The sequence below is a fragment of the Ictidomys tridecemlineatus genome, chromosome X (genome assembly GCF_052094955.1).
Source record: "Ictidomys tridecemlineatus isolate mIctTri1 chromosome X, mIctTri1.hap1, whole genome shotgun sequence".
Lineage (NCBI taxonomy): Eukaryota > Metazoa > Chordata > Mammalia > Rodentia > Sciuridae > Ictidomys > Ictidomys tridecemlineatus.
In genome coordinates this window covers 115,232,286-115,255,492 of record NC_135493.1, presented here as the reverse complement: position 1 = coordinate 115,255,492, position 23,207 = coordinate 115,232,286, and the positions used below count along the sequence as shown (strand labels likewise).

The following is a 23,207-nucleotide window of genomic DNA, read 5'->3' as shown; positions in this document are numbered from 1 at the left end:
TTACCCCAGGCAGTGGGAAATGTTAACAGAAATATATAACCTTTTCGATAAAATAAAACAAAACATAATCCATAGCAGAAGACACAATGTTCTAAAAGGGTTGGCTAACTTGGAATGTTATCAGTAATCTGAAATACTATCAATGTCCATAAGCACATCGACATATTCCTAAGGCCTGACCCAGCAAGCCTACTTCTGGAACTCTGTCCTAAAGAAACAGATCAAAATACAAGAAAGAAATGCAGTTTAGTGCAGTGCTTTATAAAGAAGGAAATGATCCTTTCATACCGTGTTCGTAAGGTGAAAAAGTCCCTGCATCAATGTTAATATAAGGGTCGATTTTGATGGCAGTAACTCGGAGTCCACATGATTTGAGAATCGTCCCAATGCTGCTGGCAATGATTCCTTTACCAATGCCGGAGATGACCCCACCAGTAACCAGGATATACTTCATTGGTGAAGAGTGGCTGGTTGCCAGCACCCAGGTATAATCTGACAGGCAATAAAATTAATAGTCAAGGAAGAGAAACATTTTCTCAAAGTATCAAAGTGCATTAAACTAGAATTTCAAAAGCACACAGCATTGCATTTTTCTACAATGAACTAAATACCCAAAACTTTTGTGTAATCTAGTGGGCTTTTAATTGTTGTCACTATACAGAAAGCTGAAGGCTGGGAATATAGCTCAGTTGGTAGAGTGCTTGCCTTGCATGCACAAAGCCCTGGGTTCAATTCCCAGTATCACCTAAAAATTAAAAAAAAAAAAATAAGAAGTCAGAAAGCAAAGTGGCTGGCTCTGTACCTTGGCCAAATGTATCACAAGAAATCAAATTTATCTGGGAATCAGAGGCATAGTAAAATGTTTACAAGTTCAGACTCTAAAGTCAGATCTTACAAGCTACACATATGCAAGTATTTGTCCTTTCCATGTCTGCTTCTTTAAAAATTTTTTTAGTTGTATATGGACACAATATCTATTTATTTTTATGTGGTGCCGAGGATCGAACCCAGTGCCTCACACATGCCAGGCAAGTGCTCTACCACTGCTACTAGCCACAACCCAAGCCCCCATGTCTGCTTCTTCATCAGTAAAATGGAATAAAGATACCAAACGCTTGGAATATTATTTGATGCTAAAAAGAAATGAGTTATCGGGCTGGGGCTGTAGCTCAGTGGTAGAGCATCTGCCTTGCATGTGTGAGGCAATGGGTTTGATCCTCAGCACCACATAAAAATAAAGATATTGTATCTACCTACAACTAAAATAAATAGAATAATTCTCTCTCTTGCAAACTTATCCTGGTTTAAAAAAAAAAAGAAAGAAAGAAAAAGAAATGAGCTATCAAGTCCGGAAGACATGGAAGAATTTTAAATGCATGTTACAAAGTGAAAGAAGCCAATCAAAAAAAGCTACATACTGTACGACTTCAACTATATGACATTTTGGAACAGGCAGAACTACAGCAACAGTAAAAAAGATCAGTGGTTGCCAGGGAGTAGGAGGGAGATAGGGATGAATAGGTAGAACATGAGGGATTTTAAAGGCAGTGACACTACTCTCTGTATGATATGATAATGGTGAATACATGGCATTACACATTTGTCATGACAAAGATTCTTTGCTTGGCCAAACTTCTGAATATTCTGTACACTTCCATGTAAAGCCAGTTTTAGCAAAGAACCCTGCTAAGTTCATTTAGCAAGAACATTGCACCCTCAATATTTGATCATCATTGATATCCGATCAGAGTCCTCATTCTGTGCCATCTTCCATGTGATGTGTGATCCTAGTCTGTCTCTCTTACTGCTGTTATCTTCTTTTTCCCACCCACTGGCCACTATGCCCCAATACCCTGCTCCTCAGGTATAAATCCCCCCTTTTCCGTGCTATATTTGGAGTTCAGCCCAATCTCTCCCTCCCTGATTCCAGACCCCATTGCAGTGGTCCCTATACCTATTGCAATGGCCCTGAAAAAACTCTTAGTGTTTTAACAAGTGTCATTGAACAATTTTTTTCTTTAACAATTAAGGTACCATGGCTCAGATAGGATCAGCTTCATCATTGGTTCGCTGAGCCTCTCACCCAGGACCCAAAGTAAGTGCCTTTGCAGGCTTTGTCTTCACTCTTTAAAAAAATATTTTTTTAGTTTTCGGTGGACACAACATCTTTATTTTTTATGTGGTGTGAGGATCGAACCCAGTGCCCCGTTCATGCCAGGCGAGCGCGCTACTGCTTGAGCCACATCCCCAACCCTGTCTTCACTCTTGATTGACTAATCTGGGATTCATTCATCCGCAAGTCAGAACCATTGACTTACTGTTACTGGCTTCTTTCACACTAGGGTGGCACAGTTGAATTTTGTGCCAACAGAGACATTCCGTCCCACAAAGCCTGAAATATTTATTACCTGTCTTTTACATAAAACATTTTCTGATGCCTGATGTTATGGAGAGGGCATAGAGTAAAAGCTTAAGATTTGAGGCCAGGAGTGTAGCTCAGTAGTAGAGCCCATGCCTAGCATACAAGAGGCCCTAGGATCCATCCTCAGTGCCAATAAAAAAGAAAAACAAAGTTGGCTATTAAGTATTTTTTATTTTTTTACATTTATTTCATTTATTTATATGTGGTGCTGAGGATGGAACCCAGGGCCTCGCACATACCAGGCAAGCCCTTTATCACTGAGCCACAACCTCAGCCCCACCTATTAACTATTAACATCTTTTTTGCTTTTTGATTGTTGTTGTTTTCCAGTGCTGGAGATGGAACCCAGGGCCTCTTGCTTGCTAGGCAAGTGCTGTACCACTGACTTACACCCCCCATTTATGATTAATTATTATTATATCTTATTATATTATTATGAATATATCCATTTTAACTAAGAGTGCTGAACATAATCTTTTTCATTACTCAGTTTTACTACTGAAGAATATCCAAGCCAGGTGTGGTGGCACAAGCCTATAATGCCAAAGACTTGGGAGGCTCAGGCAGGAGGATCCCAAATTCAAGGTCAGCCTGGGCAATTTAGCAAGACCCTGTGTCAAAAAAAAATGTTTCTTAAAAAACTGGGGGTTGTGGCTCAGTGGTAGAGTGCTTGCCTCATACATGGGAGGTACTGGGTTTGATCCTCAGCACCACATAAAAAACAAATAAATTAAAGGTATTGTCTCCACCTACAACTAAAAAAAGTTTTTAAAACAACTGAGGGTGCTGGGGTTGTGGCTCAGTGGTAGAATGCTTGCCTTGCATGTGTAAGGCCCTTGATCCTCAGCACTACATAAAAATAAATAGAAATAAAAATATTGTGTCCATCTACAACTAAAAAAAATTATAAAACACCTGGGGGTAGCCGGGCGTGATGGGACATGCCTGTAATCCCAGTGGCTCCAGAGGCTGAGGCACAAGGATCACAAATTCAAAGCCAGCATCAGCAACTAAGGCACTAAGCAATTCAGTGAGACCTTGTCTCTAAATAAAATAGAAAATAAAACTGAGAATATGGTTCAGTGGTTGAGTAGCCCGGAGTTCAATCCCCAGAGCAAAAAAAAAAAAAAAAACCCAAGGCTATAGCTCAGTGGTAAAATATCCCTGGATTCAATCCCCAGTACCCCCCCCCCAAAAAAAAAAAATCCAAAAAGGAAAATTAAAAGAAAATATGTTAGGCTGGGGTTGTGGCTCAGTGGTAGAGCACTTGCCTAGCACATGTGAGGCACTGGGTTCGATCCTCAGCACCATACACAAAACAAAGAATTGTGTCCATCTAAAACTAAAAATATTTTTTTAAAAAAGAAAATATGTCCTAAAGAATTTTTCTTTTTCTGCTGTTGTCTGATGCAAATGTTTAACAAGTCCAATATCTTGATTTTCTTTAAGTACCATCATTTTCCTTTGAGTGTATACAGAGGCCATCTGCTCTTGTAATTTTACCAGTACAACAAAGTAGTTCCTTGATGATATTATTTGTCTAGTCGTGGCAGGCAAATGGGCAATTCCTTGAGACTGCTAATATGAAATTACAACTGCCAAAAAAGAGAAACTAACAAAAGTTAATAACTATACATTTCATTTTTTTTGTTATAATTCACACATTTTTTAAAGTACTTGGAAATTAAGCACAAATGCATTAATTTCAGTTACCCATCTCTTCCTCAAAGAAATGCCCATTCTGATTTTGTACCTTCCTCTGCTTATTTTTCAAAACAATCTATCTTAATAGCTACCGCATTTAAGACTAATCTCACTTCAGAGCTATGAGTTTCATTTGAAATAGCTATTGGTCCGCTGAAATAAGATATACTTGTTCCATCCCAAATGTCCTCCCTAAATCCCCGAGTCTGCCTTACTCTGCCATGGTATGGTCACATTCAGAATCACTACACTTCTTCCTATTAATCTGATCTATATATTTATAGCCTAAATGATTCTCAATCCAAACCCAGAATTCTCTTGTAGATCCCAAATGTAATTGATATTCCTATCTTTCCACTTTTATTGCTCCATATCTTCCTTATCCCACTATTGATCTATAGTCAGACAAACTAGATTCACTTACATCTATGATCCTAAACAAATTCTTTAACTTTTCCAAACCTTATTTTCCTCAATTCATGCAATATACAGGGCTAAAGATAGTAGCTACCTTAGAAAGCTGTGCAAGAATTTACAAACAGGGTGCCTAAGGGCAAAACGGCATCCAGTTGTTATTCTTCACATCCACCTATTTACTGATTCGATCAGTGAGCTCACAAGTGTTTATTGAACACTTATTTCATGCTTGATGTGTTCCCAGGTCCTAGGGATGAGGGATGAACAAAAAGTCAAGGTTCTGCCCTCTTGGAGTTTACTTTTCTTGTGAGATTAAGGGGCAAGTAAACTGTCAAGTGACTGACTTCCTGTTTGTTAAAGTCAGCAAAAATCAAAGTGTGCCATGAAAGTAATGGTCAAGAAAACTGGAAGACAATCATGTGAAGTCACAAGATGCCTGAGAATTTTTCATATAAGAAAATGCTTATTTTACTTGGACAAAAAAAGCAGGTATAAAATTGAATAAAAATATTATCTCAAATATGCTTTTTAAAATTAAGATAAGTCAGGCATGGTGGCACATGCCTGTAAGTCCCACCACTTAGGAGGATTGCAAGTTCCAGGCTAGATTGGGAAATTTAGTTAGACCCTGTCTCAAAATAAAATAAAAACGGCTAGGGATGTAGTTCAGGTACAGCACACCATGGGTTCAATCCTCAGTACCTCAAAAAGGAAAGAACAACAGGGGGAGGGGGAAGGGGGGAGACAGAGAGAAAATAAATAAATAAGGGGCTGGGGATGTGGCTCAAGCGGTAGCGCGCTCGCCTGGCATGCATGTGGCCTGGGTTCGATCCTCAGCACCACATCCAAAGATGTTGTGTCCGCCGAAAACTAAATAAATAAAGTATAAAAAAAAAAAAAAAGAAAAAAAATTTAAAAAAAAAATAAATAAAAGCACTGGGGATATAACTCAGTGGTAGAGCGACCCTAGATTCAATTCCCAGTACCAAATTATTTATAATTATATATTATATATATATATAATTATATATTATATATATTATATATATATATATATATATATATATATAAAATTAAGATCAAAGTCTTAATTGTCAAGTTTTTGTTTGTTTTGGTGGTGCCGGGGGTTGAACCCAAGGCCTTGTGCACGCAAAGCAAGTACTCTACCAACTGAGCTATATCCCCACCCCTCAGGATCTTAATTTGATAAAAAAAAATAATACACCATGTTCCTGTGTAATTCTACATCATGTAGAACCAGACAAACAAGAAGTTATACTCCATTTATGTATGATGGGTCAAAATGCATTCTGTCATGTTTAACTAATTAGAACAAATTAAAAATATTAAAAATACACCATGTTAAATTTTAATATATTTAGGTGATTGGGTTTTAGACAATTATTAGTTTTCAGTATTTTCAAAAACACAAGATTCCCTTTTAAAGTACAATACTTAAGAGTCCTTTTTGAAAAATATAACTTAATTCTAAAAGGTGGGCCTAATTCTACCTCATCTCAACAAACAAGCAAGTTTGAAAGAAGTTTTAAAACTGCAAGGTAGGCTGTTTTAAATCACTTCCTCCAATAAGGATGATTTCTGGTATGAAGATCCAAGTTTTTCATTTACTCAAATGTGGTGAACAGAACCAAATGTTTATAAAATAGGAAATGGAACAGTGTTAGTAGAGCTGCCTAATAAAAATACTACACAGTAAGCCAGGTTAGTAATTTAAAATTTTCTAGTAGCCACGTTTAAAAAATAAGGAGAGGGCTAGGGTTGTAGCTCAGTGGTAGAGCACTTGCCTGGCATGTGTGAGGCACTGGGTTCAATCCTTAGCATCACATAAAAATAAATAAATAAAATACAGATATTGTGTCCATCTATAACTAAAAATATTTTTTAAAAATAAAGAGAAATGAGGTTAATTTTAATAACATATCTAACTCAATGTATTCACAATTATAATCAATAAAAGAATTTAGGTGTAAGATTGTTCCTTTTTTGTTTTGTTTGGCAGCAGTGGGGATCCAACCCAATGGTGCTTTATTACTGAGCTACAATTGTGACCCTTTCTTTTTTTTGAGACAGGGTCACAGTAAGTTGCCAGGTCTAGCCTGGAACTTGCAATCCTCCTGACTCAGCCTCCCCAGTCACTGGGCTTACAAGCCAGCACCACGGCGCCCCTCATGTTACCACCTTTTACTAATCAGGTGCTTTTACTTAAGCATATCTTGATTCAGATTTGCCAACTTTCAGGTGTTCAATGGCCACATGTGGCCAGTGGCTTCTACATTAGATCAGAAAAGCAAAGAGCAACTGAAAGCACCCAGAGGCACCAAGGCACACCTTCTCAATAACCGCCATTTACAAACCAATGTAAGTCAAACACAACAGAGTACTTTCTGAAAGAGCCCATTTTATGAAGTTCAAAATTTACAGGAAAAACTAAGCCTAGAACAGCAATCAAAACAGTGTGGGGGTGGGAAGGTGGAGTTACTGGAAAGGGGCACAAGGGAACTTTCTGGGGTGATATAAATGGTTTTAAGTCTGCGATGGGTGGTAGTTACATGGATGTATAATTTCAGTCCCATCGATCTGCAGACTTAAAACGTGGCATTTTATTGTATATAAACTATGCATTGATTTTTGTTTTAATTTTTCCCAAAAAAGCTATCTTGTAGCAATAGCGTAGTACTGCACTCGGCGCAGTAACCAGCTAATACACCAGGAAAGCGAGGGTCGTTGTTTAACCGGGGCAGTAGGGCCAGGAGGGAACAGAAAGACCTTGTTCCTTAAGCTGATCACCAGCCTCGCCGGATTCCCGCGCGGGGCTTCACTTCCGCCAACGCCATCTCGGGGCTCTGGGGGGCCAGGAGAAATGGGGCTAGGGGCGCGGTTGGCGGGGGAGTGCGCCCCAGGGACATGCCGCTCCTGACCCCGGAACACCGGCAGCCTTAGGACTGTCTCTGATCGCAGTGGGCAAGAGTGGGCGTCCAGCCGGGCCGCTAAGGTCTGCAAGCTCGAAGTGCAGGGTGCACTCCGCTGCCAGCGGGACTCGGACTCTGCGCCAGGGAAGGCGCGGGCGCCATCGGAAGCGGACAAAGGCTCCTGGCTCTCCTGTGCATAGGGACTAGAGGAGTAGGACGGGGGCAGGGAGGCCCAGGGGGTTTGGGATGGCCCTGGCGCCGCGGCCCTGGGGGTCGGGGGAAGGCCCAGCAGGGGAGTTACCTGCGCAGTGGTGCTGGCGCCTTGCAGGGAGGCTGGTGCGGGCTCCGCCCCGCGGCCAGCCTGGCGCTCACCTGTCGAGCTGAGGAGGGGGCCGCCTCTGGGGTTGTCCGGAGTCACCACCGGGTCCTTCCTGCCGCCCGCACCGTGGAGCCCTCCTCGCCCACCTTCCCCTCTCCGCTTGGCTACTGGCCTCGCTGACTCACGCTAGTGAGCTTGGGTTTGCAACCGTGTTTTGTGCGATGGTCCAAAACAAGCGCCTAAAAAGTGATTCCTCCGGACACAGGCAGCTCCCGACACCCCCTGCTCTGGCCGCCCTTGGCCTCAGGCCTCGCTCAGCCCAGGCCTGCTCCTCCCTCCCTCCCGTGGCTCACTTTGCACAGACACTTCGGGTGCGCAGTGAATTCCACGGTTCCCGCCGAGATCTGGTTTCCCGGCCAACCGAGACCTTCGATCGGGTCCCCCGCGAACTTCACTCGTCACAGTCGTTTGTGGATCACTAAAATGCGGGAATTCTCTTTCCTCCTAAGAAGATTTAGGAGGAAAACGAAAGGGTATTTCTGCCCTAGTTGAGCTCAGGTCTGGGGGGAGGTTTACATATCTATCTATGGGAAGCAGTGAATTTCCATAGAACAATACTTGCTACTGCGCATCAGGGACGACGCGGGGGGGGGGGGGGGGGGCGGCTACTAAGACTTTACAGAGTGACTTTTTTTTTTTTTAAAGTGTTTGTAGGATGGTTGGTACTAGGAAGGGACCTGGGAGGTTGTTTAGGCGAACACAAAACTGTAAACAAACCTCTGAAGGAGAAAGCCGTAACTGAACAATAGAAAGAGTTGAAGTAAACCAAAGATTCAGGATAGTCGTAAAATTTTTAATTACCAGTGTGAGACACTAGCACGACAAGTTACACCTGGTAGAGTTTAGACATTATAATTGTGAATTGGGGGGCGAGGTGGGGGTGCATTGCCTGTAATGCCAGCAACTCTCAGAGGTTGAAGTAGGGAGGCTGAGGCAAGAGGATCAAATTCCAGGCAAGTCTGAACAACTCATCAAGACCCTGTCTAGAAATGAAATTTAAATAGGACTTGACATATACTTCAGTGGTAGAGACCTGACCTACACGCAAGCCCCTGGGTTCTATCCCCAGCAACAGCACAACAGGAACAAATAATAATTGTGTAGTGATGTCCAATTATAATTTTGCAACATATCTTTATCAGTAGATAAAGATCTGATTGGTAAGACCAGAGTTTGCTGGTGGAGTCCAGTAGGGCAAGAGGAAGGTGCAGAATTGGACAGTGCTAGAAGGATGCAATTGTAGTAATGGATGACAGGTCTAGTCCTAGAGGACAGGAACTGAAACCAGCAGAGAACTGATAGGCTGAGAGAAAGGAAAGAGAAAGGCCCAAAGAGTACTAGAGGACTGGCCAGTTGGCAGCCGTGTGATATTGGAGGCAAAGACTTCAAAGCTGAAGCAATTCAGGAGCTAGTTGCAGCAGCACAGACCTGTAGTCCCAGCAATTCAGGAGGCTGAAGCAGGAGGATCCCAAGTTCCAAACCAGCCTCAGCATTTTAGCAAGACCCTGTCTCCCCCACACACACTGGGAATTGAAGTTGGGGGCACTCAACCACTGAGCCACATCCTAGCCCTATTTTGTATTTTATTTAGAGACAGGATCTCACTGACTTGCTTAGTGCCTCACTAAATTGCTGAGGCTCACTTTGAACTCACGATCCTCCAGTCTCAGTCGCCCGAGCTGCTGGGATTACAGGTATGTGCCGCCACGCCTGACTGCAAGACCCTGTCTTTAAATATAGATAGATAGATAGATAGATAAATGGGGCTGGGGATGTAGCTCAGTGGTAAAGCGCCCATGGGTTCAATCTCTGGTACCAAAAAATATAAAGAGGCTGGGCACTGTGGCACATGCCTGTAATCCCAGCAGCTCAGGAGGCTGAGACAGTAGCATTGGGAGTTCAAAGCCAGCCTCAGCAATTTAGTGAGGTACTAAGCAACTTGTGAGATCCTGTCTCTAAATAAAATAAAAAATAGGGCTGGGGAGCTCAGTGATTGAGTGCCCCTGGTTTCAATCCCTGGTACAAAAAAAAAATACACACACACACACACACACACACACAGGAAGCAATTCCAGAAGATGAAACAGAGAGATGGCTGCTGAAATGGAATAGAAAAGTGAGATGGGGATGCCAGGAATAGGGTCTAGTGCCTGGAGGCCCTCTTTTTGAACATGGTGGAGGGAGGCAGAAGGATGGTGAACGGAGCTTACTCCATTGAGACCAAGGAACTTCCGGGGAATGTGGGGGAGTGTCCCCGAAGCTGACAGATGACTGCAACTAAGAAGGTTGCCTGGTGCCAGGGACAGTTGCTAATGCCTGTAATCCCTGTGGCTTGGGAGGCTGTCAGGAAGATCACCAGTTCAAAGCCAGCCTAAGCAAAAAGTGAGGCCCTAAGCAACTCAGTGAGACCCTGTCTAGTATGCTGTTTTTAAAGCCTTTGGGTATAGACGAAGGAGTGGGATAGCTGGGTCAAATGGTGGTTCCACTCCCAATTTTCCAAGAAATCTCCATACTGAAAAGCTAATGAATTTCTAAGCTAAGCAGATTTTTCCCTGCCACAGATGAAAGAGTAGTGTTATGGAAGAAACAGGAGGAGCTTGGGATATTGAGTTCTTTTGGGAAAATAAGCAGAGACATCACTTAGCAGGGTATCCTTGCAGAAGACCCCAGGTCTCCCCCCAATCCTGCCCCAGTGAGGGAGAATAAAATAAAAGATTACCTTGTAAAAAGGCTGGAAGCACAGAGAAGCTTGTTAGTGAAACAAGTCTTCTTACAGAGGGCAGAGTGGAAAGGATGCTTTTAAAGGGATTGATGTGGATAATAATACTTTACACCTGGGGTGTTTGTAAGGTTCCTTTGCACATTTCAGAACTTCACGTTTACCCATTTTGGAATGAGGAGCCCGAGGTTCTGGTATTACACTCACCTGTAATACCAGAGACTCTCGAGGCCCGGGCTGGGGATGTAGCTCAATGATAGAGTGCCCCTGGGTTCAATTCCCAGTGATGGAAATGTCTTGACCAAAGACAATTAGTTAATATGAGTGGCAAAGCCAGGGGCATCAAGTCAAATGTCTGTCCCCACAGCCGGACTCTTCATTACAGGATACAGGACCTGATCCAGTTATCTTATTTTATTATTCTATGAGGCTAGTGGATGAAAGATATTTTGCAAATATAAAGGAAGGGCGCTATTATGGTAAATATTGCATCTGGAGTTTGGAAATTTAACCATGACCTGGGCACAGGGCACAGTTCATGAGCATCTGCTCATGAAAAACATAGACAGAAAAAAATTTTTTTGATAAGAGTGCAGATTGAGGGGCTGGGGATGTGGCTCTGTGGTAAAACCCTTGGTTAGGGTGAGAAAAAAGAACGAGCAGATTGATCAGGTATAATGACATTCACCTGTAATGCCAGAGACTCTCGAGGCCCGGGCTGGGGATGTTGCTCAATGATAGAGTGCCCCTGGGTTCAATTCCCAGTGATGGAAAAAAAATGGGGTGGGGGTGCAGATTGACTGAATTGTACACGATAAAGGTATGTCCTCATTCAGTAGGTGTCTATTCATGGACTACTACCCACATGACATTGATTTTTTTTTAAAAAAAAGAAGCCGGCGTGATGGGCGCACCTGTATTCCCAGCATCTTGGGAGACTGAGGCAAGAGGATCATGAATTCAGAGCCTGCGTCAGCAATTTATCCAGGCACTAAGCGACTCAGTGAGACCTTCTCAGCAAGAAATACAAAAAGGCTAGGGTGTGGCTCAATGGTTAAGTGCCCCTGGGTTCAATCCCCTGTACCCCCCCCCCAAAAAGCCACACACACACACACACACACACACACACACACACATACATATACACATACACACATTTACCTTTGAATTATACACTTTAAACATGTCAGTAAAGCTGGGGGGGGCGGGAAACAGGTCAGACTTGTTAAGATAAAGTCCTGAACCTGAATAAAATGTCAATATAGCTCAGTTTGGAAAAGTGAACAGTGATGAAATCAGAATTGTAATCAGTCCCCTCACTTATACCATAGGTCACTGGAATTGTCCTACTGATCTCAAAATGGTGGGGGAGAAGGAATCATTGGCAACCATCCAGAATAGATTGCTGGAGGTGTGTGTGTGTGTGTGTGTATGTATATGTATTTATATATATATATATATATATATATATATATATATATATATATATATATATATGTAATAGACATAATCATCCAGCATCAATAATTACCAACACATGGCCAGACTTGTCTAATCTATTACCTATCCATTTGCCCCCATCTTGTATTAATTTGAAGCAAATTCCATATATGGTATCATTTCTTTGGTCAATTCCTCAGTACAGTACAGTTTATATTTAAAATATAAAACTTGGGCTGGGGATGTGGCTCAAGTGGTAGCGCGCTCATCTGGCGTGCGTGCGGCCTGGGTTCGATCCTCAGCACCACATACAAAACAACAATGTTGTGTCCGCCGAAAACTAAAAAATAAATATTAAAAAAAATTCTCTCTCTCCCTCCCTCCCTCCTTCCATCACTCTCTCTTTAAATAAAATAAAATAAAATATAAAACTTTAAGAACATACATATATAACACCATCACCACTTTTTTTTTTTGGTACTGAGGATTGAATTTAGGGGCATTTATCACATCTTGGTCCTTTTATTTTTTATTTTGAGATAGGGTCTAAGTTGCTGAGGGCCTCTCCAAGTTTAGAGGGGCTGGCCTTGAATTTGTCATCCTCCCCCAGCCTCTGGAGTAGATGGGATTACAGATGTGCTCCACTAAAACTTTTCAAATTTTCACAATTCCTTAATTTCACAATTATTCAGTGTCCAAATTTCCAATTATAAGCATCATAATTTTTTTCAAAGTTTCTGCTGAATTAGGATCCTAATAAAATGCACAAGTAGCCTCTTTTCTCCCTGTATTCTAGGGACAAACGAGGCAAGGCACCAAAGATAGCAGGAACAGTTTTATTTGGCTGCAGCCAGGTTCAGAGGGCATAGCTTTTGCTGTAATCAATCAATCCCCTGAACCCCAAGTTCTGGTAGTTTTATACCCAGCATATAAAGGGAGGGCCTCAAGTTCACAGTTTGCAGAAGTTCACATAAAAGCAGCTTTCTCTTTCACTGTTTTGAGCAAGTTAATCCTTCAAGGACAACACCTGGGAAGGGGAGAGCTTCTTCCTTTCTTTCCTCTCCCTGCCAGCTGTTACCATGGAGCCCAATAGCTAACTTATCTTAAAAATGTAGACATCTCTGTGAAGCCCAGCTCAAGGCCAGAGGCCTTGTTTACACAGTTTTGCAAACTATTATACTGGATACATTTGTGAGAAAGTAGTAAGGGGGTATCCAGCACCTGGAGTGCTGGTATCTTCTTAGCCAGTGGCCAAATAAAACAGGGCTACAGGAAAATAGGAAGTTTATCTACATTGAACTCTTTTGCAGAGACTCTTGCTGGCAGTCCTAAAATCAGCCATCTTGCAGATTTCTGGAGAAGCCCAGTTAAGACTTTTCTGTGGAGAAAGGGGGTGCCACTTCACCTGTAAATTGGATTTAGAAGACTTGGGTTAGCATAGTAATGCCCCGATTCCTTCTACTATCTTTTATTCCCATTCGCCATGCGACCAATGCATGTTACATCATGTACCATCAAAAGAATGAGAAGTTATACTCCATATATGTATAATATGTGAAAATACATTCTACTACCACGTATAACTGCTTAGAAAAAATAAAATAAAAAATCTTTGAAAAGCTAAAAAAGAAGCAGCATCAGCAACCATGACCTTGGGTTAGTTTTGACTTGAGCTCAGTGGAGGTTAATTGAGGGGGGGGGGGCAGGTCTAGCTGGACCTAAAAAGTGAGGCTATGTCACCAGCCCAGCTCTTAGAGGCAATCATAAAATGAAACTAGGTATGAATGTGACAAAAAAGCTGTCCAAACACTCAGGTAAATCACCTACAAATCTGAGAAGGAGGGAAAGGGGCAGAGTGGGGCTGAGCTACTGGGGAAAGCCCTTTGTCCTTTCTCCACGCTTGCAACCAATCGGTCACAATCGCTGCGGAGGGGGCGGGGTGGAACCTTTGGACGGAAATGAGGCATGCGCGTCCACCGGTAGCGTCGTCACAGAAGGGGGTAGATGGTAGATGGGCGGCACCAGCGTCTCTGCGACTTCCGGCCATTTCCCACGGAGTCTCGCAGAGTCGAGTAGCTACTAGGCAGTTCCCACAGGGGTCTACGGGGATCCTAACCGCGGCGGCGGCGGCGGCCGGGCGGGCGGGATGTTCCGAGGACTGAGTAGTTGGTTTGGCTTGCAACAGCCGGCGGCGGTGGACGAGCCATCCCAAGGAGACGGGCAGTCAGCGGGAGGCAGTCCACCTGAGCAGCCCTCGGAGACGGTGGCGGAGTCCACCGAGGAAGAGCAGCAGTCTACGGAGGACCTAGAGTTCCTCCACCAGGCCAGAGGCCTCAGCAGTGAGTCTCTCGCGATCCGTTATTGAAAGGGGGTGGGGGGGTGTCCCTGGTTTGCGAGCCAGGCTGGCTGGCAGGAGCGGGGGCCTGGGAGGAAGGTGGATTTGCGGATCAGTCCTCTAGAGATGAGAGATTGGTGAGAATCTGAGCAAAGCCAAAGTTTCCTCTAGCAGTCAAATCCTGTCCCTGAAGTTCCTGGTGACATGCCATCCTGAAAAAAAATTTTTTTTAATCACTTTTCTTTTACTTAGTTTTTTGTTGTTGTTTGTTTGTTTGTTTGTTTTTTGTTGTAGGTTTTTTTTTGGGGGGGTTGTGCTTGGCATCGAACATAGATCTGTCCTTGTGCAAGTTAGGCAAGCATTCTACCACTGAGCTGCAACTCCAGCTCTCTGCAAAGTTTTTTTTTTTTAATTTTATTTTATTCATTTCGGTTGTTGACAAACCTTTACTTTTTATTTATATATGGTGCTGAGAATGGAATCCATTGCCTCACACATTCAAGGCAAGTGCTCTACCAGTGAGCCACAACCCCAGCCCCTCTGCAAAGTTTTTTAATCATTGGCAGCAGGGCCGCAGTGGGTCTGGTCCCATTTGTCTTCAGGTTTTACAAATAATCTGCTTTGTTCAACAGGTCACTTTTCACCTTTACCCAATCACCCCACAGTGGACTGGAGTCCTTGGAAAAAAATGCTTTTTTGCCCTTAGGGTAGAACGTGTTATCTCAAGTAAATAGATAGTTCCTGAATTCCTCAGTCCTGGTTGGTCATCTTGAGTGCAGTAGAACCTTTTTCTTGATGTGGAAAAAGAGCGGTCAATTGTCAAATTACTTAGATGTTTTATGAACCATGTCTCATTTCATCTGTTAACCCGTTAAGTCCCCAGTTTTCAATTCTTTGAACACAGATGTTCAAATACTATTTTGAAGCTACCATAAGTGATATGTTTCTCAATTTAAGTTTTTACAGGTGATCCACATCTGGGATGGTGGGACAAAATGGGTTTAACATCCTCGTGATTTGGGGGAACAAGCCTGAGCTACTGGATTGAAGTTATGCTGATAGTAAATGGTAGAGGTGGTATTTTAATGTCTAATTTCAAAGCGGTGTTTTTTGTTTTGTTTTGTTTTTTTAGAAGGCGGTATTGGGGATTGAACTTGGGGGCACTTGACCACTGACCCATATCCCCAACCCTATATTGTATTTTATTTAGAGACAGAGTCTCTCTGAGTTGCTGATCACCTCGCTAAAATGCTGAGGCTGGCTTTGAACTCAAAATCCTCCTGTCTCAGACTCTCAAGCTGCTGGGATTACAGGCATGTGCCACCTCTCTGTTTTGAATTTACAGTTTAGTTATAGGGGGCACAGGCAGTACAATACGCATGAAAAATATAAATGCATGCTGTGGTGATTCTGATTCTGAAGAAACCTTCAAGAAACATAGGCGTAGCTAAAGCAGAGAGGGTCTATTAGGTGGTTGAGATAGATGAAAGTGGGATAAAGTTATGAACTGTGAACTATAGCATGTAGGTATTTACATGATTAGATAGAACCATTTTCATGTCATAAGGAGAGAATCAAAGTTGGTTTCTTAAAACTTAGGGCTTTACTGTTGATTTGAAACTTTATATTTCAATTTAGTAATAAAGACCTCTGAACAGTTTTTAATAAATGTCTTCTGGGTGGCTGGGGGTGTGGCTTAGGGTGGAGCACATGCCTAGCATTTATGACATCATGGGTTATGAGGTCAATCACCAGCATCACAAGGAAGAAAAAATGTAGTTTTGATAGGGTTGACTACTTTGGAGCTAATATTGCCATCTTTCTTTCCTCACCAGGTTCTCTTTTGATATTTGAGGAGACTGGGGTTAGACGGAAGTACCTGCCCACTCACACATTGTTTGTAATTTGAAAGTTTCAGAATAAATGAAAGCTCTTGCTTCTAAAATTTATGTGGTTCTAGGACTGTGTAAAGGTTCAAGTATATACACAAACTTTGAGAGAAATAAGATAGATGATCAGATAGTTTGAAAACTGAAATTAAACATCTCTGAGCCTAATTCCCCATGAGTAGATTGGTTTCTTTAATTTTTTGAAATCTACATGGATTCTCCTAGGAATCTCCTTTGTTCTGCACACCTTTGTTGAGTGCCTGCCTCAACTGGACCTTAGGTGTTTTCTGTTGATAGTGATCTATTTATGAATTTAGGCCTTTCACCAGTTACCAATGGTAGACATCCAGGCTACATTCCTCTCTCTTACCCAAAACTAAACTTGATCTTTGGATCTCTCCCACCCCCATAAGTTTATGATGTCCTGTGGTCACTGTCTTCAAAGAGAGAACAGTACAGGAACTCAAAAATTCCTCCTTTCAGCTGGTGGCACACACCTGTAAACCCAGTGACTTGGGATGCTGAGGCAGGAGAGTCTTGAGTTCAGAGCCAGCCTCAGCAACTTAGCAAGGCCCTAAGCAACTTAGAGAGATCCTCTCTCTAAACAAAATATAAAAAGGGCTGAGGATGTGGCTCAGTGATTAAGTTCCCCTGGGTTCAATCCCTGATACAAAAATATATATATATATATTCTCCTTTCCCCTTAAAGGCATCATGCCCCAAAGTAACTTCTATTCAGTACAGATTGGTTGGTGTTTGTTAGTCAACCAAATCAAAGCATTATCTGGACTCTTAAAAAGCAAAACAACAAAAAATACCCTGTATTTCTGGGAGTTTTAAGAATCTGAGTCATTCACACAGCTTTTTAAAAAATTTTTTTTTAGTTGTTGATGGACCTATATTTATTTATTTATATGTGGTGCTGAGAATCAAAGCCAGTTCCTCACACATGCTAGGCAACCCTCTATCACTGAGCCACAACTCCAGCCCATTCACACAGTTTATACTCTTGGGAAGGTAGCCAATATTTTCAAGTTATGGCTTTTTCAGCATAGTCCCTATAAGACCAGCCTGTGCCCAGAAATGGAGGTCTGGCCACCTCTTCTAATTGCTCTTTTGAGGATTGCTACTGCAGTGGGACTTTGTGAATGAAGGCATTCTCCCCTTTTTTCCCTATAGAGAAAATCCATCTCAAGTTCCAGATGCCTGACTTAGAAACTAAGAAGACTCCAAAAGTTAGTGTGTACATAGGAAAAGTAATGTGTCTGCTTTCATGTAGAAGTAGACTATCTAATTGAGTTCCAGTGACCACAGTTTTGATGACAGAGTCAGATACATAGTACAAATGGTCATGAGCTTGAATCCCATGGCTTATGCACAATATCCTTTAGAATTGGGGGTTTTAGTTCAAAAAAGAAATATCTTAGGGACATTGCTTTAGAAATGATTTTCATTTTGTGAGATGTCAGACCTAAAATTGACAGGTGAAAGTGTCATGAGAAGTGAAAAGAAATTTCTATTTAGATGTGAGTAAAAGTGATAATTTGCTGCCCTTCAGAGTCCCCAAAACCACCTCAGTTCAATGATGGGTTAGGAGGACTCACAGCTCTGATTTATCACAGTGAAGATGGCAAAGTCAGCAAAAGGAAAAGGTGCATGAGGCAAAGTCCAGAGGAAGCCAGTGGAGTCATAGGACATGCTTAATTCGTCCAGCAGTGAGTTGCGACAATGCATGTGAAATGTTCTCTACCAGGGAAGCTCTTTAGAAAATGAGTGCCCAGGATTTTTATGGATGGCAGGTCACACGGGCACCCTATGTCTACAGTGTACTGTAATTCCAGACTCCAGAAGGAAAGCAGGTGTTGATTGTGAACCATAATATTCACACACAGTTCAGTGAGCCACTGTCACAGTTTGGGGAGTGGTAGAAACCCTACTGAAATCCAAGTTCCCAAACACTAGCCAATAGCCAATCTTGAAAGCAGGCTTTTTAAGAGGTGAGGTATAACTCAGTGGTAGAGTGAGTACTTACCTAACACATGCAAGGTGCTTTGATTTGATCCCTAGAAAAACACACACACACACACACACACACACACACAGACCTTTCCAAAGATAGTCTTGGGCCTGCCCAGTTGAATGAATACTCTTGTTGTCTTTGATTCCTTTATTTATTTAGGCTAATAAATTCCTAGAAGGTGAAAATTATGCATTTTTCAAGGCATCCGTAAAATGCCCAGGTAGTCACTAAAATGTAAGAATTGAGATTATTATGCTAAAAGACCACTTTTTCAATGAAATTTCTCCCTTAGGGGCTGGGGTTGTGGCTCAGCGGTAGAGCACTTGCCTAGCACGTGCAAGGCCCTGGGTTCAATCCTCAGCACCACATATAAACAAATAAAATAAAGGTATTTTTAAAATTTCTCCCTTAGATTAAAATGACAGTTTAAATTCAAAATGGATTTCTGAAGGAAAAAAAAATTTTTTTGATACTGCAGATTGGACCCAGGGGTGCTTTACCACTGAGCTACAACCCCAGCTTTTTTATTTTGAGACAGGGTCTGGCTAAATTGCTGAAGCTGACCTTGAATTTGCAATCGTCCTTCTTCAGCCTCCAAAATTGCTGGGATTACAGGAATGCACCACCTCACCCAGCTATGAGAAAACCATAAAAGGAATACTCTTCTCTCAAAACTTTGTTTCTTTATCTGCAAAGAATAATTTTACATAAATAGCATGACTGTTTGTTTATACATTTTATCATACCACATTGCACATTAAACTATTTATAACCAAAGGAGTGAATAGTTATAACCAAAGAAATGATGCTCTTTCTAAAACTCAGCATTAATTAGGTCCATCCATTCAACAAGTACTTACTGGTCACCCAGTGGGGATATAGTAGTGAATCAGACAGCCTCAATCCCTGCCCTAATGGGGTTTAGGATAGGCCTTTAACTAAGAAGACATTCACCAAGTTATCAATAGAGTATTATAGATTGTTGTCCTCATCCCCAAAATACGCCAACGGAATACATCTCAGGGGCATCTACTTTTTTTTTTTCTTTTTATACTGAGGGTGGAACCCGGGGTGCTTTACAGTTGAGCTATATCCCTATCTCTTTTTTATGTGTGTATGTGTTGTACTGGGGATTGAACCCAGGGCCTTGTGCATGTGAGGCAAGCACTTTACCAACTAAGTTATATCCCCAGCCCCCATCTTATTTTTTATGTTGAGAACAGGGTATTGCTAAGTTGCTTAGGTTCTCACTAAGTTTCTAGTGCTGGCCTCAAACTTGTGATCCTCCTGTCTCAGCTTCCCAAGATGTTGGGATTACAGGCATGCACCACTGCACTTGGCTCTTATAAAATCTCTATTTAAGGGAGAAACATAATATCCATGGGTTCCACATCTGTTGGTTAAACCATCCATGGATTGAAATATTTGAAATTGTGTCTATACTAAACATGTATAGACTTTTCTTGTCATTATTCCCTAAACAATATAGTATAACAACTGTTTATACAGCATTTATATTGTATTGGGTATTATAAGTAATCTAGAGATATAACAGAATTATATGGGAGAATATAACAGAATTATATGGGAGAATGTGCATAAGTTATCATGTGAATGCCATGTGGTGCGCAACTATAATTCCAGCAGCAGCTGGGAATATAGCTCAGTTGGTAGAGTGCTTGCCTAGCGTGCACAAGGCCCTGGGTTCAACCTCCAGTATCACCAAGAAAGAAAAAAAAATATGTATGATGTATAATCCTAGCAGCTCAGGACCTGAGGCAGGAGGATTGTAAGTTCAAGGCCAACTTCAGCAACTTGGCAAGGCCCTAAGCAATTCAGTGAGACCCTGTCTCTAAATGTAAGAAGGGCTGGGAATGTAGCTCAGTGATTAGCACCCCTGGGTTCAACCCTCTGTACCCAAAATAATAATAATTAATAACAATATGAGGGACTTTATCATCCACAGATTTTGATATCCAAGCAGGTCCTGGAACAAACCCTCTCCCAGATACCGAGGGACACTTGTAGTCATTATACTGCAATGAAACATTGATTCTTTTTATCCTTTATAGACTATCTATATAATTTCGCAAGTGCTGCCACAAAAAAGATAACTGAATCAGTTGCTGAAACGGCACAGACAATAAAGAGATCTGTAGAAGAAGGAAAAATAGATGACATCATTGAAAAGGTACACTTAAATATCTTTTGGAAGTAGAAGTATATGAAATTTATTAACAGCTAATACAATCAGTCCCCTCTTAGAAATTTTTTTAAATGCAAGTAGGGTATCATATTCTAATAAAAATCTAGATTGTTGAGACTCTTGGGTTTTTTTTCCTTCTCCCTGTACAATAAGTGACTGAGATATTAATTACTTTGGTTATAAATAGCTTTGGTTTTTATTTTAATATAGTTGAAATGCCTTTATACTGTTGAATTATATAAGTAAACTTTTCATGTTGTGAGTTTAGTAATAAACTATGGCTATCTCAGGGTCTATTTATATCTTTGTGTAATTTGGTTAAGTTTTTAAAAGTCCAAGCCCATTAGGAACAACTCTGTTAAGACTCTTAAGGAGAAAGTTTGTTCATTTTTTCCAGTGTTAATGTGCAAGCCTTGGGAATTTCATTTATGTTGATAATGATTTGAACTAAAGAGGTCATTAGTTCAGACTTAGATATGTTGTTAGATGTTTTTGTTGTGTATACTCTATTAGAATGAAATTCAACATGTCCTTTATTGTTTTTGGTTTTGGTCCCAGGAATTGAACTCGGGGGCACTCGACCACTGAGCCCCATCCCCAGCCCTGTTTTGTATTTTATTTAGAGACAGGGTCTCACCGAGTTGCTTAGTGCCTCGCTTTTTGCTGAGGCTGGCTTTGAACTCGTGATCCTCCTGCCTCAGCCTCCCAAGCTGCTGGGATTACAGGTGTGCACCACTGTGCCCAGCTTCCTTTATTGTTTAAAATTGGGTTTCATTTTTTATAACTTTATTGTTTATTTATATGTGGTGCTGAGGATTGAACCCAGTGCCTCATATGTGCTAGCAAGAGCTCCATCACTGAGCCACCCAGCCCTGGGTTTCATTTTTGAATTTGAAAAGGATCATGTGTCATAAAGGAAGTTTTATACTCAAAATTGAAAAACACTGAAGGATCCATTCTTGTTGAGGAAATGGAGAAGTATCACATTTTTAGCCTTTTTATTCAAAGGAAATGGATAAAATATCCCCATTAGACTTCAAAATCTTGAATGTAAATTGTTATCTAGTAGTAAACTTTTCAAAGTAATTTGAGCCGGGTGCAGTGGTGCACACCTGTAATCCCAGTGATTCAGGAGGCTGAGGCAAGAGGATAGCAAGTTCAAGGCCAACCTCAGCAACTTAGATGCTCTAGTGAGACCCTTTCTCAAAATTAATAAAGGGCTGGGTTGTGGCTCAGTGGTAAAGATCCTCTGGGTTCAATCCCTAGTACCAAAAAAGAAAGAAAGAAGGAAATGTAATTTGATTCTTTATGTATTCTTTTTAACAGACAATTATAGGAGATTTTCAGAAGGAGCAGAAAAAATTTGTTGAGGAACAGCACACAAAGAAGTCTGGTACGGTACAGTTTTATCTTAAATAACTGTTATGTGCTGGAATGATACTAAGGCTATGATATTTATTTATTTATTAAAGTTGTTTTTAACTTAGAAGGGCACCGCTTCCCCCTCTGCTTTTTATTTTAAAAAAGAGAGAGAATTTTTTAATATTTATTTTTTAGTTTTCGGTGGACACAACATCTTTATTTTATTTTTATGTGGTGCTGAGGATTGAACCCAGCGCCCCGCGCATGCCAGGTGAGTGCGTTACTGCTGGAGCCACATCCTGGGCCCCAGGCTATGATATTTAAAACAATGTGTATGAGGACTGGGGTTGTGGCTCAGTGGTAGAGCACTTGCCTAGCATGTGTGAGGCACTGGGTTCGATCCTCAGTACCACATATAAATAAAATAAATGTCCATCAACAACTTAAAAAAAATTTTTTTTAAACGTGTATGAGGCTGGGGATGTAGCTCAGTGGTAAAATGTGTGCTTAGCACATACAATGCCCTGGGTTCCATTCTAGCATTAAAAAAAAAAGTGTATGTAACAGCCCCCATCCTTCAGATTGCACAAAGACTAGTGGGGAAGACATACTGATAAATATTTGCGGTTTAAAGAAAGGGAGTAAATTGTTCCCAGTGACTGGGACAGTGTGTGAGGTCAAGCCTGTAACAGCCCCTCTAGGGAGTTGGCTCTGAAAGGGCGAATAAGCTTTCATTGCTCATTTCATACCACATGCCCAGTGCAGTGAACACTGTGTACCTAAAGGGCACTTATTAAATCTCGGTGCCCTTCCTGTTTTCTTTAAAAGAAACGGAGTAGCTTTCTGGGGGAGCCACGACACCTGCAAGTGACATCACCATGAAAAGTCTTGTGGTTTCTTTACTGACAAATGCCTGCTTAAATGTTTGCAATTATAAGGACTCAAAAATGCCTACTTTTACCATTTGATGATATGCATACCTAAAACCAACCTCCTGTATTTGAATTTGGCAAAATAGCATAGATTCAGTTTGAGCTGTGCCATAGTTCAGCCAATGATAAGTTCCCACCAGGTATTATTGTGCCTAGGTGAATTCAAAAGTGTGAAGCAGGGGCTGGGGCTGTAGCTCAGTGGTAGAGCACTTGCCTAGCATGTCTGAGGCACTGTTCAAACATCAGTACTACATTAAAATAATTAAAAGAAGAATAAAGTTTTTTAAATGTGATAGATATTGTATCTATCTACAACTAAAAAATATATATTAAAAAAAAACTTTTAAAAATGTGAAGCAGCCAGGCACTATGGCACACACCTATAATCCCAGCAGCTCGGGAAGCTGAAGCAGGAGGTTCTCGAATTCAAAGCCAGCTTCAGCAAAAGTGAG

General features: G+C 41.4%; 2 protein-coding genes and 1 non-coding gene across 9 annotated transcripts in view; 2 read left to right on the top strand and 1 right to left on the bottom strand.

Moving 5' to 3' along the window:
* Ctps2 (CTP synthase 2) overlaps nt 1-8,370 on the bottom strand; it is a 100,088-nt gene extending 91,718 nt beyond the window's left edge. The window contains exons 1-3 of one of the 7 annotated variants that reach the window (XM_078035092.1): nt 7,775-8,131; nt 4,638-4,790; nt 289-492 (exon numbers count right to left, since the gene is read on the bottom strand). In XM_078035092.1, the coding sequence (XP_077891218.1) occupies nt 289-454 (166 nt within the window). In that variant the 5' untranslated portion in view covers nt 455-492; nt 4,638-4,790; nt 7,775-8,131. The other 6 variants (XM_078035094.1, XM_078035093.1, XM_040291225.2 and 3 more) reach the window with 6 other exon arrangements.
* Trnaa-ugc (transfer RNA alanine (anticodon UGC)) lies at nt 675-747 on the top strand. The gene has a single exon. It is a non-coding gene; the product is annotated as a tRNA-Ala (tRNA).
* Nucleotides 8,371-13,997: 5,627 nt separating the features above from the next.
* The window catches only part of Syap1 (synapse associated protein 1), a 33,019-nt gene continuing 23,809 nt past the window's right edge, over nt 13,998-23,207 (top strand). The window contains exons 1-3 of the mRNA XM_005316004.5: nt 13,998-14,350; nt 20,328-20,446; nt 21,788-21,854. Coding sequence (XP_005316061.1) covers nt 14,158-14,350; nt 20,328-20,446; nt 21,788-21,854 — 379 coding nt within the window. The 5' untranslated portion in view covers nt 13,998-14,157. The remainder of the gene's footprint in view (nt 14,351-20,327; nt 20,447-21,787; nt 21,855-23,207) is intronic.